The following is a 17460-nucleotide window of genomic DNA, read 5'->3' on the forward strand; positions in this document are numbered from 1 at the left end:
TAAGGAAGACTGCTAGGCTCCTTACCGTCCCAGGCGTCAAACATGTCTGTGATGAAGTAATCGATGAAGGAGATCTGAGACTTGGGAATGCTGCAGGTGTTCCTGTCAAACACGGGCATCACCACAGGCAAGTCCAGCTGTTTCTCTTCATCAGTCTGTGAAGCAGAACACCCGTGGTCTCAGATATGAGTCCTGGCCTGCCTTGGAGCAGCCCCACCCAAGTACCTGAGAACCCCACAGGCTGGCTTGAGAGCCCAGTGTAGCACCAGCCAGGCAAACCAGATCTGCCAGGCAGCAAGCTGGTCCCAGAGTGAGAACCCTTGAGGACACCCCGAACATTTCCACAGCTGGGCGCTTCCTTGCTAATGTCCCTCAGGTCCTGTCACTCACTACCCACCATCCTCCTAGCCACAAATGCCCAATGTGCCCACACTGGGGCCATGTGAGCAGAAACATGGCCCTGTCCCTGGATGGGCCTAGTGGCCATTCCTCAGTTATGACTGTGCTGTCTTGTTGGACACACTATAAACAGACCTACTAACTAGTAAGGAGACTGCACTGGTCCTAAAACCTCCCAGTGGAGAGAAGGCAGGAGAAATGCCTCACCTGTAAAGTCTAACAAAAGTCTGTAAAATCAACAATCTTTCTCAAACTCTTCAAAATTAAAAAAACAAAATAAAATAAAATCGCAGAGAGAAGATTTCTCATTCATCTTAGAAAGCCAATGTCCCCTAATAACAGACAGACCCTGAAAACAAACCCCACAGACCAATATCCACGTGGAGATTGATAAAGAAAATTCCAGCCAAGATACTGGTACAAACTGAGCATGTGGGAGGAGTTGGGCAGGACTGGGTTTCCTGAGTATGGGCTTGCTTCACTGCACTGCGGTACAGAATGCAGAGGCGGGAGGTGGTGGGGCTAAGGCCTCAGTCCTCAGGGGGACTCCAAGTTCACGGCTTGGCTACTTAGTGAGTTCCAGGACAGCCTGAGCTACCAAGTAAGGCAGGTCTAAGGGTTCACGGCTCGGATGGCTGAGCAATTGCTTAGCACACAAGGCCCTGGATTCAATCCCCAGAATTGGATAAATGGAGCATGGTGGTCAGGAGGGTCAGCCTTGGTTAACGGAGGTCAGTACCAGGCTGGGGTGGTGGCGCATGTGTAGTTTAATTACATGGAAAGCAGGAAGCTTTAATGCCAGCCTACAATGTTAATAGTGACGCCCTATCTCAAAAAGGAAAAAAACAAAAAACAAAAAAAACCAGTTCTGTATAACCCAAAAGGGTAAATTGTAAGTCACGACACAAGAGTTTGTTCATCTGGTCACCAAAGTAGCAGCTGCGCTTTTTCTGCAGCTTTTGATATCTGTTCCACGCCTGTCACCAACAGTTCATGTTGTTAGGTGTTCTGGGGTGTGTGTGTGTGTGTGTGTGTGTGTGTGTATGTGTGTTGTTTTAATACAGGATTTAATTTCTAGCTCAGATTATAATGGGACTCAGTTTGCAACTGACATGACCTTGAACTCCTAATCCTCCTGGCCTCCAGCTCCAAAGCGCAGGGATTCCATGTGCACAGGGCCACAGCTGGCCTCAGTAGTTTCAATTTCAACCTTTCTTCTGGTATGTGCTACAATTTCATTTTTAAAAATTTCCCTGATGATGCAAGGTACTTCTTCATGTAATTATTTGCAACTCATACTATGTTTTATGAAATGGCTACTGAAATATTCTAACTGGGCGACTTGTGTCACTACTGAGGACAGTCCTTTGTCAGAAGTGACTTGTATTTTCTCACAATCTGTCCTGCTTACTCATTTTTTAGCATAATTTTTTAAGCTCTGATGGCCTCTAATTGTCTTAGTTAGGGTTTCCATTGCTGTGAAGAGACACCAAGACCAAGGCAAGTCTTCTAAGTGGTATTTCATTGGGGCTGCCTTACAGTGTCAGAGGTTGAGCTCATTATCATCACACAGGAAGCGGGACAGCATGAAGCGGGGAGGCGTGGTGCTGGAGAGGAGCTGAGCATTCTACGTCTTGATCCACAGGCAGCTGTGGGGGGGTCTCAAAGCCCACCCCCACGGGGACACACTTCCTCCAACAAGACCACACCTCCTAATAGTGCCACTCCCTGGGCCAAGCCTATTTAAACCACAATGTATATTTTCTTTTTCCCATAGCTGTTGCTTTCTGAACCTAAAGGTTTGTCCATTTCAGAGCCACTGGGGAAATTCTGCTGTCGTTTCTCTAGAAGCGTCATGGTTTAGCTTTTCTAGATCCTACTGTGAGCTGACAGGTCTGTGCATAAGGCAGGGGAGCTGCGAACGGATGGATGCTCTCTTTCCAACGCCAACTGGAAAATCTTGGGAGAGCTCCTTCTAATACATGACCCAGGGATGTCTATTTATTCATGTGCTCTTTAAGTTTGTAGCAATGTTTTATGAGGTCTGGCCATCTATTAGTAAATTTATTCTAAGCAATTTTTGCTTTTTATTGCTACCTTAAGTTTTAAAATAATAGCACTGTTTACATTTTATTTCCTGGTTGTTAGTCTATAAAATCCAACTTGACCTTCATATGTTGAGCTTCTTGTCCTATATGTTAAAATGTAATTATTAGTGGGATGTTCTGTACCTTGCTAATTTTTACACACACACACACCAAAATACAAAAGCAAAACCCCAAAACAAAAAGCCACCAACTTATCTGAAAATTCTAAGATGTACTATTTTCTGTTTTTTATATATGTTGTCCATCCCTTATGTAGTACAGTGACTAGAAAGGCCTACATAGTGTTGAACAGCGTGATAACAGAGGGCCTCCAGCTTTGTTTCCATTATTTGGGCAATAGCATGTGGTTAGATGCACCTTAAGTCATGTTTTTAATCCCAGCATCAGGAGCCAAAGACCAGCCTGATCTCCATAGCAAGCTCCAGACAGCCAGGGCTACACAGAGAAGTGTCTGCTAAGGTGCCTAGTGAGCTGACATGCCTCCTCTGCAACTGAAGCAATAACCCTAAGCTTTCCTCTAGTATCCGAGGGATATGGCAGATTATGAAAATAAGTGACTTTCCTAGTACTCAACCCACCTTGTACTTGGGAACAAAGCTACTTGGTGATGACACAGTATCCTCTAACCAGCGTCTGACTCTACTTCCCAGCATCTATGTCCTTGAGGAGCAGACTGTGATGCCCGTGGTGTTGCCTGCCAGGCATTGTAAATGGCTAAGGAGTAAGCTGCCTCCTTCCTTTTTCATATGATTTGTAAGACTGGCATTATTTCTGTCATTAACACTCAAATCACCTGTCTTCAATATGTTCTACCAGTTGCTGGCTGTGGATGACTTTTGGTTAATATTAAATGCAAACACATTATGGTTATGGGCCCTTTTCTCATTAGGAAATGCCCTCCTGTTTGCAGCACTATCTTGTGTCTTGATGGCTTTTTCTGAATTGGTATGGCTGTTCTACTTGTTTATAATTTGAATGCTATACCTGGGTGGGTCCACCATCCATTTGTTCTTCATATTTAAAATATCTTTTCTAGTAGTGTTTCTCTGAATAACCTTGGCTGTCCTGAAACTTGCTTTGTAGACCAAGCTGGCATCAAATTCCTAGAGATGTGCCTGCCTCTGCCTCCTGAGTGCTGGGACTAAAGGTGTGCGCCACCACCGGGCTGCCTGCTTCTATCTTATTTCTTATAGACAACACTCTAAGTAATAGCACAATGTGAAAGCCTTTGCTCAAATAACTCTGTGCTTTAAGACAGACAAGTTTAGGGAACTTAGCGTCTTGTACAGCTAGCCAGGCACTGACCCTTCGGGGCACTTCTGCACCTGGGCCCTTCCTTCCTTCCTAGCACCGCTTACACCGCAGGCCTCCCGGGATGAGCTCACCGCTTTCCCTGTCTGGGAGTGACTTTATCTCGCCCTCATCCTTGAAGGGTGTTTTACTACAAACAGTTCTAGATTGACAATTTTATTCTAACAACAGCTTAAACATGATGTTTCAGTACCTTCTGACCTTCAAAGTTTCTGACAGGAAATTAGGAGACATGATAAATGCCCTTCCCCCCTTTGGAGGCAGTCTCACTTTGTAGCCCTGGCTAGTCTAGAACTCTGATGTAGACAGGCAAGCTGCTTGAGCTCACAGAGATTTGCCTGCCTCTGCCTCGTAAGTGTATAGATTCAAGGCAAACCCACAGTTCAGGCAGAGGCCTACCGCTGTTACAGCCCTGGCCCTCACTGTCCCCCACTGCACATCAGTGTCCATGCCCACATTTACAAACACTTCAGCAGTTTACTCTCCTGCTGGCTCAGGAAGATGCTGAGGGACAGTGCTTTAAGGAGAAACCTGCCAACCCAGGGTTCCAAAGCCAGCAAAGATGTCCGCCAAGAACGAGGACAAGAAAATGTAACACGTAATGAAAAACAAGGGGGCTGCGGAGCGGGCTCGGTGGTCAGAGCACGGCTGCTCCTCCAGAGGCCTGAGTCCAATCCCAGCAACCACATGGTGGCTCACAGCCATCTGCAATGGGGTCTGATGCCCTCTTCTGCTGTGTGTCTGAGGACAGCTACAGTGTACTCATATATATAAAATACATAAATCTTTTAAAATATTTTTGATAATGACAATATTGCTTTGCTATCAATAAATGTACAAAATAATAAATCTTCTTCAAAGACAAAATTCCTTCTAGAGTGTTCTTTCCTAGTTTTAAGTTGGTAGCTTCATGATGTTCCCGAGTTCATGTGTGTGTGTGTGTGCGCACGTGCGTGTGTATACACGTAAGATGCAGCATCTTACCTGAGAGAAATACTCCTCTGAGATGCGCGCAGCCCACTCAATGCAGTGCTCCAGCGGCCGGCAGGGGTTGGACACGTCAGCACACTTAATCATCATTCTTTTGATGAGAGCCCGGCTCTCTGGCGTCTTGAGCATAGCGTTTATGTCTTCCAGACTTCTGCCAGTTTCCTGAACCATGAGTGAAGTCAAGCAATCAGAACAGGCTCTCGTGCCCAGCTACCTTCCCAGGGGGCTCTGAGCACAGGAATGCTAGCCAGGATCTACGACGTTGAAGACATCAGCAGAGCGCTGTGGATGCTCTTCCTGTTCTACACTGACCTGCGCCTGGGGCCTAGTGTCCTATGGACAGGGAAACAGCACAGAGGGTGCCAGAACGGACACCTGCTCACTCACGGCAGGCATCTCCTGACGGCAAGACACCAAGGTCACCTTTGCTAGAAATGAGCAGTGACAGTACTGTCACTTTGGTGATTCCAACAGAAGCGCCTTCCCAGCCCAACCCCTCTGCAAGGTGGCACGTCACCGTGGACACACCCACTAGGGAGTGACTCTTAGGAACGCCCAAGGAACACCAGTGTGGTGATGTGCACCTTCAGCCCCAGCAGCTAGGAGACAGAGACAGGCAGGTCTCCCTGAGTATGGGGACAGCCTGGTCTACTTATTGAATTCCAGGCCAGCCAGGGCTGGGAGGGAGGGAGGGAGGGACAGAGACACACAGAGAGAGAGAGAGAGAGAGAGAGAGAGAGAGAGAGCCCTCTTGAGCTCCAACTGGCCCTAAAATTCCCCGAGGGAGGGGGCATTCTGACAGAGAGCACAAGCACAAGAACGGCCAGTGTGAGAGCTCTTGTTTATACGTCTATTTGCATCTTTTTTCTCCTGCCAGAGTTTTGCACGTTAGTGATTTTATTTTTAAACCAATGGAAAACAAATTCAACCAGGCCTGATGCTTGCAAGGAAGGGAGATTAGGTGCTCTGATCCAGCACCTGAGAATCTGAGTTCTTAGCCAGCCTTAACAGTTCTTAAGAGTGGGGCCCGCCTCAAGATAGGTCGATGATAGACAAATGATTAGATACTTGATTGATAGATTAGATAGATAAGCAAACAAACAAACAAATCAAATGAAAGACAGGAAGAAAAGGGCCCTGCTATCTGAGATCCTCACAGCAGCGGTGAGCATGGAGCCCAGATGCATGGCCTCAGAATCAGCTTCTCTCACCTCACTCTCCTGGGCTGTCAAAGGCTTGTTGATGCTGTTGATAAATTTGTTGACATGTTCAAAGTGCTTCGTCATTTCTGTGGCTAGGACCATGTCAATAATACTCTGGCGTAGTGTCCGGTAGTCATTCCTGTTTCAGACAACAGAGAGGCTGCTGCAGGTTACTGATTCAGACTAGGAGGCTCCCCACAGACAGCCTGTTTCTCAGGGTGCATGTCTGCTGTAGCTGTCAATCTAGCGCCCCTAGAAGTTACACGTCCTGCATCACCAGTCAGCTAACAGGACACTATAGCTTCGCATCATAGTGATAACTCGGTCGTACAGGTCACACAGTTCTCGGGGTTAGCCAGGTTCTAACAGGGATGAACAAAAAGACCTTTCCCTGTCTTTCTCCCTTCCTCACTAAAGACACACTGCATAGTCCAAGATGACTTCAAGCCCACGACCTTCTTGTATGGGGCTTCTAAGGACTGGGGTTCTAGGCGTGTGCCACTGTACCCAGCAGGACTACTCCTTATACCCACATCTTCATAGCCTAACAATGTGCCCTGCCCTGTATGGAGGTCCTCTGAGATCTAGAAGACCATGAGGGCAGGCCTTCTGATAGCATTTCCAGTAACCCTTGTTTATATTTTGATATTCTCAAGTCTTAGTTTTTGAGAAGATGAACCATATAATTTAAAATTAAAAAGTACAAAAGAGGGCTGGAGAGATGGCTCAGTGGTTAAGAGCGCTGACTGCTCTTCCAGAGGTCCTGAGTTCAAATCCCAGCAACCACAAGGTGGCTCACAACCATCCGTAACAAGATCTGATGCCCTCTTCTGGTGTGTCTGAAGACAGCTACAGAGTACTTTAAATAAATAAATAAATAAATAAATAAATAAATAAATAATAAAATCTTTTTTAAAAAAGTACAAAAGCATATGAAATGGACTCTCCAGCCACCCCCTTCTCTGTGGTCCAGAGTCAGATCTTGTACTGGCTACTTCTATGTCAACTTGATACAAGCTGGAGGTATTTTCTAAGAGGAAACTTTAACTGAGAAAACGTCCCTACCAGATTGGCCTGTGGGCAAGTCTATTGGGCATTTTCTTGATTGATATTTTTATTTGGGGGGGGGGGGTGCCCAGCTTACTGCCCCTGGGCAGTTGGTCCTGGTGTCTAAAGAAAGCTGAGCAAGCCCTGAGCAGGGTTCCTCCGTGGCCTCTGCTTCAGGTTCCTGCTCCATTTCCCTCAGGGATGCACTGTTACCTGCCTGCGTTGGATGAAGTAAACCCTTTCCTTCCCAGTTGTTTTGGTCCTGATTTTTAAAATTTGCTAGGTTAACAGAAGCCCTAACAAAGACAGGTCTTATGTATTCCATATGTAAATTGTGTATTTACAGGCAAATATGAGTAAAACTTATTAAGCCCATCTATGAAATTCTAAGACATGGTACAAAGGAGCTCTGTGAAATCAAGGTACTCTTTTAAAAAATTCGATAGAAAAATTTCCTTTGAAATTCAAATGAACGTATTTCTCACTATGTCCTTCTCTCCAGCTGAGCTCTGCTGTGTATCAGGCACTGGGCTAAACATGAAGGGTAAACTGAGTAACAGAGGCAGTACTGCCTGAGACTCGGCAGTGTTAGGAATGTCACCTGAGTCAGGTGAGGTGGTGACTGCAATCCCAGCACCTGTGCAGCTTCCCTGGGAGGTGGAGTTTAGGCCAGCCCTGCCACATACTGACACCAGCTCACGACAGCTAACTGGACATTAAACATTAGTTTTAGGATAGAACCCCAAAGCCTTGTACGCGCTAGGTGACACGTGCTGAAGGACTTGTGTCTCAGGAGAAAAGCTTCCTCGGGGAGCCACCTGTAAACAGACAATGGCCCGTGTGCTGTGTACAGAAGAGCAGCAGCAACAGGGAGGCATGTTGGTCAGCCTGGGCAAGACCTGCCTCAGAACAGAGCTGTAAGGGCTGCAGATGGAGCTCGACAGCAAAACATGTGCATGCTCCACATGCCCCAGGCTTTCTGTTCATCTCCAGATGCAGGTGTGGGCTGGGTCAGCATCGGTGTGTGAGGGCGGTGTGGGCAATGGAGGTGTTTGGGTGTGGATGCTGGGGACAGCCTTCTCCCTGGTGAACTGTAGAGTGAACAGCCTCTGTTCTCACCTCTCCATTTGCTTAAAGATATTGCACTGGTCATTTTCAAGCGTCAGCTGGAAGGCCAGTGCCACGTGGTGGCTCTCCAGCACAGCGGTGTCGTTGTAGAGCACGGCCAGCTGGTTTCCCGCGTTGCACAGGAAGGAGTTGGTTCTCCCAGGGTGATCCACGTCATGGACGGTGGCCGCAATGAGGGCAGCAACCTCGTCAATGCGATCTAAAGTTTCCTGAAAATAAGAACTCCATTGAAAACCAGGGTCTGCCTTCACCAGAGCTGCTCTGTGCCTTTTTCCTTGGACAATTTATCTGATTCCTGAGAGAATCACATTATCTGAGCAGATCCTGTCTTCCCTCCTCTTGTGGTTCTGTGCTTGGCTGACAGAACAACTCCCCGATCTTCAGTCTTACACAACACACAGGTGGTCTTTCTCCAGACCCACTGCAAACAGGCCCAGAGCCAGTCAAACTAAGAAATAGCCAAAAATGAACACTACTCACATTAACTGAGAGTTAGCTTACTTTTCTCTCTCTCTCTTTTTTTTTTTTTTTTTTTTTTGGTTTTTCGAGACAGGGTTTCTCTGTATTGCCCTGGCTGCCTGGAACTCACTTTGTAGACCAGGCTGGCCTCAAACTCAGAAATCCTCCTGCCTCTGCCTCCCAAGTGCTGGGATTAAAGGCGTGCACCACCATGCCTGGCTACTTTTCTCCCTTTTGGTGCCATCTTGTTTAGCTGACAAGGTTTGACTCCTTCCTATCCTTATTAATTTAGACATAAGGTCTCTCCATGTAGCTAAGGCTAGTCTTGAACTCTTGACCCGACCTTACCTTTCTGAAGTTATGATTACAGGTATACATTGGTAGACCAGCTAGTTTTCTTCTACTCTTATAAATGTATATACATTTAAAACTAAAGAAACCATCAACTTTTATATTTTTGAGTTGTAAATAAACCAGAGGTAGGAAGTACTTTTTTTATTTCCTTTTTCAAATGTGTTACTGTCTGGTAGTCTGCTGTCTTCATTCCAAAAGCCATTGTGGATCTTCCCTGGCGAGCCACATCCTCACAATGTAGCCTATACTAGCCTTCAACTTCTGGAGCTCTTCTTCTCAAGTGTTGGGATTACAGGCATATACTATGCTCAACTTTCAAGTGTGGGTGTGTGTGTACATGTATGTGAATGAGTGTAAACACGAGTGTTCATGCACACACATGTGGAGGCCAGAGACCAACCTCATGTACCTATTCCTTTGGGACACATTTCCCTCCCTGGGACCTGGGGCTCTACAGCTAGGTAAGGCTGGGTAGCTTCAGAGCCCCAGGCATCCACCTGTGTTGGCCTTAGCAATTCTGGGAGTACAAGCATGGACCACACCACCAAGCCCAGTTTTTGCTTGTGGCTGCTTTACTGGCTAAGCTCTCTCTCTAGCCAAATCACTCAATAGGTTTGATAAGACTTTTCATTTTATTTCAACATTTGTCCAAGCACATGACACTCAAATGTAGGATGACAAATGAGTGTGCCAAACTGGACAGGGGAAAAGCCTGTAAGGCCTCAACCCTGTGTAAACACCACAGGCAACAGGAGAGCTGGGAGTCTACCTGCGGGAAGAGCACACCTACAAGGGGTCCAGCCCTGAAAACATACATACAAGTAACATTAAATGGACTCAACAGGCAATACTTAGAAATATATATGCATAGACAAATACGTGTATGTATGCACTAAGTTGATGGAAAAGGAGGCAGTGGAGTTAAAGGTAACAAGGGGAGGCTTGGAGGGAGGTGAAGGAAGGTAGGAATGTTGTAATTATACCCCCCCAAAAAAAACCAAAAACCAAAAACAAAAACAAAACAACACGCTGGAGCCTGGGATGCTCTTGCACAGCTCTGACTGCAGCACTTGAGACACAGAGGCTGCTGGACCTCTGAGCTGAAGGCCAACCTGGCCCATACGAAAAGACTGTCTCAAACACATTAAAAAAATCTGTCATTTTTGTTTCACTTCTTTGGAAGCTAGAGGCAGGAGGATGTGAGACCAGCTTCCACAACACCGTGAGTTCAAGGCCAGCCTCAGCTACACAAGCTCAAGATCCTATCTCAAAAATAGCTACTGTCTTAGGTCAGCAACAAACTACAGCAAAAAGTGTCCCTTTAGCCCATACTCTGTCCCCAACACACACCCCCTCCCTGGCTACTTGTCTCTGCTCAGGGAAACAGCCTTCTCTCTCCATCCTTAACCCCACCTTTGGCCTTGGTATTGATCTTTACAATATAAAGGCACTGGGCTAGAGATTAGCGCCATTACTTGCCCAGCAAGCACACAGCACATAGTCGACACTGTCCTAGCTCTCTTTCATCTGTGATGAAACACTGACCAAACCACTGTGGGGAGCAAGGGAGTGGTTTTACTCTTTAGATACATCACTGAGAGAAGCCAGGGCTGGAACTGGAAGCAGAAAGCACAGAGAAACACTGATTGTTGGCTTGCTCAGCCTGCTCTTTTATACACCTCAGGACCACTTGTGCAGGAATGGCACCACCCACAGTGGGCTGGGCCCTCCCCCTCCCATGCCAATCATTAATCAAGAAAATGTCCCCATTCATGCTAACTGGACACTCTGATGGAGGCAATCAAGTTGACAAAAACTAACTGGTACAAATGCCCAACTCCATATTAAAAACAACAAGAAATTGGTGCTATCACAGAAGGACCCAAAAGACTAAGCGGTCTGACCCTCACTGGTAGAAATGAACATCGCTGGCCCTGCCCTGTGCCAGGGCATCCTCCATTTTGTTCTCCACACACCAGCTCCATGGTGGTAAGATCATGTAGGATGCACCTGGTCCTGTGTGGCTGTAGCCATTCTTGGCCCCAGACAAATGCTTCAGACACTGACATATGACCTGAATGGTTTGCCTGCATGTCCTAGACACGGAGGGAAGAAGAAAGGGGAGTCCATCATGGCCGTGTGGTATGGCAGTGTATCACAGTGTTTGAAGTCTGAGTCCCTGTGGGGCAGGAAGCTGCTCAAGGCAGTGATGGGCAGACATGCTGCCCTGGAAAGAACACAATGGCAGCACTGTGCAAATGCTGTGAGGGACCAGGAGAGAGGAGTGACCTCCCTCCCAGGGCAGGAAAATTAGAAGCTCTGTCTGAGTCAGATGTTTGGGGTTGAGGGGCGGGGCAGGAATGGTCAGGACTCACAGCACAGGTGAGGGGCTTAAAAGAGGCTCAGGGTGCCCTTAGGTCCAAACTGAAACCCCTCTCCTCCACGGGGACAGCCCTGTTCTGTCTCGGTTGGTTTTCTCCCTGAGGACTCATAGACTGCGGAGACTGCAGATTAATCTATGGGCTGGCTTCCTCACCTGCCTTCCATGCTGCACGCTGCACAGGTGAGGACTGCTCTGGTTATTACCGTGCAGTGAGGGCAGCTGAGGCGGGAGCCCCACCTCTGCCCACTGTTGCTGTTAAACGAGGAACAGGAGCGCTGGCTTACCTTTATTTTGTTTCTGGAAAGGAAATACGCCGTGGCGTGAAGCACGTCCGCAGCGTGTGTGGAATTGTGGTAGGGGTTAGAAGCGTGGTAGTTGGATTCGATCATCTGAAGCCACGATCTCAGCGTTGCCTCAGAGCACTGTAAGAACTCACACATTCCAAAACGCGCAAACGTTTTCAGACCTAGATAAATCAAAGGCCTACAAAGAGAAATATGCACAATATAAAATAGAGCAAAAACCAGTCACCCGAGTTCTGAAGAGACCCAAAGTACATTCAAGCCACAGCGCAGAGCACCAGGGCAACTGATCTGCACTGCTGCACTGCATTCCATGTGGGCTGGAGGCCACACAACGGTTTCTTTCTGGCTTAGCCTGCTTTAGGCATCTTGATTTGCTGGGGTGACGTTCCCACCCTGCTTGCATAAGTACAACCTTCAGAACCCTGCCTTTGCCAGACTATACAGGCTACCTGTAATCCTACCCTCACGTGGTACTTCTGATGGCCTACCTAGAGGAAATACCACCAAAGTGTGACATAAACCAGACGCAGACACACTCAGGTGGCAACTTTATAGTCTAAAGGACTTTACCTTGAGAAATTGACCAGCTACTAGCAAGCATGCCTTCCTTAGATTTACTGACTTGACTTAGAAGGTTAAGAAATCAGCCCCACAGAAGCCATCTCAGAGGTCCTCACAGTCCTCGACCTGGCCTGCCTTCCACACTTTGTGATGGCTCGGGAATGTAAACCAGGGGCTCAGGGGCTCACTGCTATGGGATGTGCCTGGCCACTGCTAGGCTGTGTGCGTGGGAGTCTCAGTGTAGACAGCTCACCCAGTGGGGTGAGACCGGTGAATCATTCCACAACCTAGCAGAGCCACCCTCCCCAAACTGAACCGCACTCCTGGCTGGCACTGGCTGTGGGTGCCCAGCCCTATGTGCCAAGATCCTGTGGTTGACAGCTTTTACTCAGCAAAACCCAAACTCCCAGTCAGCAACCATAAGCCGATGAACATAACTAGGGTGGAGTCTCTGTGTGGGCCACCAATATGGCAACCAAGACTTGAGGCTGGTTTTATCAATATGTAACTAACCATATTGGCTCTAGGTTTGGAGCAGGAACCTCTTTGTTGCTACCTTATATAATACCACATACTAGAGAAATTAGGGATTTAGGTCACAGGAAAACCTGCTATTTAAGGAAGCCATCAGAGCCAGGCAAACTCTGCCTGGGGCCTACTGACTCAACTTGAAGTCCCTCTCCTCCTTCCTCAGCCTCTGTCCCCACCCCAGGAATGGCTCTGCACACACCTCTGCTGCTTGGGCGGGTGGTTCCCTGCACAGGCCCTAGGAAACAAGCTCTACCTACCTATTTTGGGTTGCTACTTCCAGCTCAAAAATGTCAAAGTCCCACTGTTCTTCATTTTCTATGGCCAGGGCAATCCGTGGTGGGACATCATGAAGGGAGACAGGGGTGGCCAAATTGTTTGAAAGTGGTGGGAGGTCTGCAAAGTAACAGAATTTGGAAAACGACGACGACGTTAACAGGTTCGTGGCATTTGGTGTTTGGGGTAGGCCGTGCTATATCAGAAATGGCTGCTTTGCTTCTGAGGCTTCACGGCGTACCCAGAGCTTACTGATGAGAGCATCATCTAATCTGGGCCAGAGTGTTAGAGTAATGTAAGAGATTAAAAACAGAGAACTTACTTTTTGTTGCAAGAATATACTCATTTCCTGAAAACCTTCGTAAGCCATCCTGGTGAAAATCAAGGAGACAAGAAAAGGCATGGTCACATGGTCTTCCTTCCTGACTGCATAACCCAGATGGACAGCCCCAGAGGACAGTCCAGCACAGCCCAGTGCAAGGCTGCCCAGTCCAGCAGGCTGACCACTGTGGTCAACTCCAAATTTAGTCACCTCCTGGGAGCTGCTCTACTGCTGGAGCCCAGGCTCAGGCAGGATGACCAGTGAGCTGACCAATATGTCTACCTCATTCCAGGACCAACTACTGCCCACCATAGTGATAACCACCCTCTGCCCTCAGGTCACCCCCATTTTCTTCTTCTCCAAACTCAGCTGTCTCAGGAACCTTCTCTCACCTTCTGAGTGGACGCCTCCCTCGTCCCTGAGGATGGGACTAACCACTCAGTACCCCATGTGCTCTCGGGGCACCCTCTCCCTATGAGCTCCAGAACACAGGAATTGGGAGGGGGCAACTTTTATTTCTAACTAAGACGGCAGCAGAACAATGGTAGTTGTCTTCGCTTGTGAGAGTGCTACTCTGCACTGGCTGAGGTGGTGCCTGGGCTCCTCGAGAATCCCCATGTAGTGACATGTCCCTTTTTTGTTTTTTGTTTTTTCGAGACAGGGTTTCTCTGTATAGCCCTGGCTGTCCTGGAACTCACTCTGTAGACCAGGCTGGCCTCAAACTCAGAAATCTGCCTGCCTCTGCCTCCCGAGTGCTGGGATTAAAGGCGTGTGCCACCACTGCCCGGTAGTAGTGGCACATCCTTAAATGCCTTCTTCCTTCTATCCAAAGGCTAGTGGGGCGCCCTGGCCCTTTTTAAACACATGAAGGCAGGAGCTAGTCTCCACTCTGCAGTGCATCCTCTAGCACTCCGGCAAAGGTGTGTGGTGTTCGTTTGCTTTGTTGGCTCCTTTTTTGTGCTGAGGATAGAACTGACCCTACCACCATGGTTTTTCTTCTTCCCAAGACAAGTCAGGTGTGGTAGTGTACACACTTTATCAGAGACAGGTGGATCTCCATGACTTCAGGCCAGCCTGGTCTACCTAGCAAGTTGCAGCCAGCAAAGGCTACATGGTGAAACCTTGCCTCAAACAAACAAACAAACAAACAAACAGAAAACAACAACAAATGACCCTTTAATACAATTGAAATGTCTTAGTTAAATAAATGACTTGTAAAACCCTATGTGACCCTGGAGAGGGGGATCGGTGGACCATCTACAACAATGTTGCTTTCTGCTGCTCCAAGCTGAGGATTCCCTGGGAGGTAAGCAGCAGGCAGCCCCATAGTCCAAGTACAGCAGACCACAAACCATGGAGAAGATGTGCTTTACCGAGCCCTACACGGGTGCTCTGCTTGCCTTTTTAAAGCACTGTCCAGACAACCTCAGAGAAAGCAAACAGGAACAGACAGGCTATAGTAGCCTAGGAGATGGGCTTACAGACATTAAGCTATAGTAGCCTAGGAGATGGACTTACAGACATTAAGCTATAGTAGCCTAGGAGATGGACTTACAGACATTAAGCCCCCAACGAGGTCTGTGGCATGGGGATCATCCTGAGGATTAAACTGTGGTGAGTACAGCTCAGTGGTTCTCAGAATATCCAGCACTCGGTTCAAGGCTTCTGTCACAGGCACAGGACTGTTTTCCTGGGCAGCATTGATAATATTGATTACCTGCATCATGGAAATAGAAAACTTGAGTTCTGTAACCTTCAAAACAGAGAGCAATCTAGAGTCAGGCTGATAATAGTCTGTGATTGTGCCACAGACACACGTTAATCTTAGGTACCCATCTTTCTCTGTCTCTGTCACCCATCCTTTCTCCAGAGGAGACAACATTATACAACTGAAAGAGCATTCTCATTGTTACTTTTCTGTCAGAGAAACAATTTTCTGGGGGTCCAGGGGCCTGCATACTCAGTGAAGACCGACCTTGGTGATGGGTGCCTCAATCATCATAGAATGTATCCGGGCCAAAGAGGAATGTCTTCTCTGATTGGAAACTGTGGAGAAAGGGGTGAAAAATCAGGGTGTGCCCAACCTTGGGCATACGTCTAGATACCCAGGGCTTCACACCCTCCCTTCCTGGGTTTCAGTGTGCTCAGCTGCATACAGAGGCATAGATAGGAGTAATGGCATGCTGGCCGAGCTTCCCCTTCTGTCCTTCCTCTGCTTCCTTCACTTCTAGGATGCACATATGATGTTCTGGAAGACAGCTCCATACCATATAAGGCACTGGATTAAGCCTTATCAATTCATCTCTGGTTCAAATGCCCAAGGATCTCTCTACTGCTTCCTTCTGGTGTTTAATCTAGGCTAATCACAGGCAGCAACACCACAGGCAGGCTCTCATGGTCATGGCCAAGCATGGCTGCTCTGCAATGAGGGAAGCCTGGATAATGTGCACCAGGAAAAGAATGTTCCCAGAGTCCCGAGTGTCTATGGACACCCCACTGTTAAGGTTCCAAAATGTCAGGGAGGATTAGAGACTCCAAAAATATGGCGCCTCAGCCTCAACTTGCCTTCAGATAAACAGGCCCAAAGAGATATTGGCCAAGGCTACCCAGGCCACGAAGCCTCAAATGCTGTCAGTTTAGAGGACCAACAAAACTGCACATGGCTACTAACATGACATTTCATACAGTAAAGTCACTAAACAAAGCCCCCACTTTGTTATCACTGTCAGAAAAGGGTTTGTCCTTACTTAGGAATATAATAAAAGTGCTTATCAGGACCAGAATAGAGAGCGGTGGATAGCAGGCATTGCACCCTTGGAAATTTCTAAGAGGGATTTCTAGGAATGTAAAGTAAACGTGTTAACTAGCTTGACTTAGTCATTTCACAATTATGCACAGTCTAAAATAGCATGCTATCTGTGATAATATACACAAGTCTAACATCTGTCAACTAAAAGAAAACTTTATTTTAAAATTAACTTGAAAAAATCAAATAGCATAAATACAATGAAGTAAGAGATAAAGAAAAAAAACCAAACATGTCTATGTCTACAGAGGACTCTTGAGAATCTGCGAACGTGCTCACTCTTCGGTTCTTAGACCCAGTAAATAAGTCCACCAAGTTACTGAGTAAAGGCCAGTACACTACACCCACTGCATCTCTACACACGCATGTCACAGAGTTGGACATGAACGTGGTTTCCTGTGCAGGGGGAGCTCCCAAGGCCAAGCCCTAGCCGAGGAGCTGCTGGCAGCTGACAGGAAGGGAGGATGGAACGAGGTTCTGGCAGGCCCTATGACCATGGAGATGCCAGAAGCACTGAATGGACTCAGAGGGTTCATTAAAAGAAAAAGAGGTGGGGTGTGAATTTGGGACATCTATGCTAATGCAGACCAGGCTGGCTTCAAACAAGAGATCTGCCTGCCTCTACCTCTCAGATACTGGGATTAAAGGTGTGTACCACCACCTCCAGGCTAAATGATGTTGGTTTAGTAAGAGTTTTACAATCTCCAAATTAGGCTTGCAATTCCAAAGGGTGAGTTTCCACAGTAAACTGCAAACGAAATGGAATCTATCCTTCCAAATTACCGAATATGTGACTCCTGTCAGGACAGCAGATTAGCGGACAAATCTATCTACTGCTTACAGTTTGAAAATCATATAGAGTACCTAGTGCCTGCTTCCTCCATCTTTCCTTACTCTTGACTCATTTCAAAGGCTCACAGTGGGGTCTACCTGTGTGGAGCACTCATATAGGGGCCTTCTCTTGCTGTGACTGTGCAGTGCATGGAGACAGGGAGTGAAGCTCCAGGGTGGGGCATCATCCTGTGCTCAGGTCACACAGTGCAGCGCCCCCACTCACCGTCACTTGTTCTGGAGGAAACCGCTTTGGCGTCCATCGAATGTTTCCTTCTGTCCTTATGTTTGCCTGCCTGGCTATCTGTGGAAACAATTAAGCTACATCTTTACAGAGATGTCAGTGACATATGAGCACAAGACAGCAAACTAAATATTAAGCATCTACAGGTGTTCAAACCTGAATGGCAGGCATTACGACCCCACGGAAGCCAGCACTGTGCACAGACA

At 47.4% G+C, this 17460-nt stretch overlaps 1 protein-coding gene across 2 annotated transcripts in view; it reads right to left on the bottom strand.

Annotated features, from left to right (window-relative positions):
- Pde8a (phosphodiesterase 8A) overlaps positions 1-17460 on the bottom strand; it is a 122342-nt gene that overhangs the window by 1457 nt on the left and 103425 nt on the right. For both annotated transcript variants that reach the window (XM_021166273.3, XM_021166274.3), the window contains exons 12-21: positions 17237-17314; positions 15349-15419; positions 14929-15090; positions 13374-13422; positions 13036-13171; positions 11666-11864; positions 8177-8394; positions 6020-6149; positions 4803-4970; positions 26-155 (exon numbers count right to left, since the gene is read on the bottom strand). In XM_021166273.3, the coding sequence (XP_021021932.1) occupies positions 26-155; positions 4803-4970; positions 6020-6149; positions 8177-8394; positions 11666-11864; positions 13036-13171; positions 13374-13422; positions 14929-15090; positions 15349-15419; positions 17237-17314 (1341 nt within the window). The remainder of the gene's footprint in view (positions 1-25; positions 156-4802; positions 4971-6019; positions 6150-8176; positions 8395-11665; positions 11865-13035; positions 13172-13373; positions 13423-14928; positions 15091-15348; positions 15420-17236; positions 17315-17460) is intronic.

This window comes from Mus caroli, unplaced genomic scaffold (genome assembly GCF_978045245.1).
Source record: "Mus caroli unplaced genomic scaffold, Mus_caroli_1 scaffold_8, whole genome shotgun sequence".
In the NCBI taxonomy this organism is placed as follows: Eukaryota; Metazoa; Chordata; class Mammalia; order Rodentia; family Muridae; genus Mus; species Mus caroli.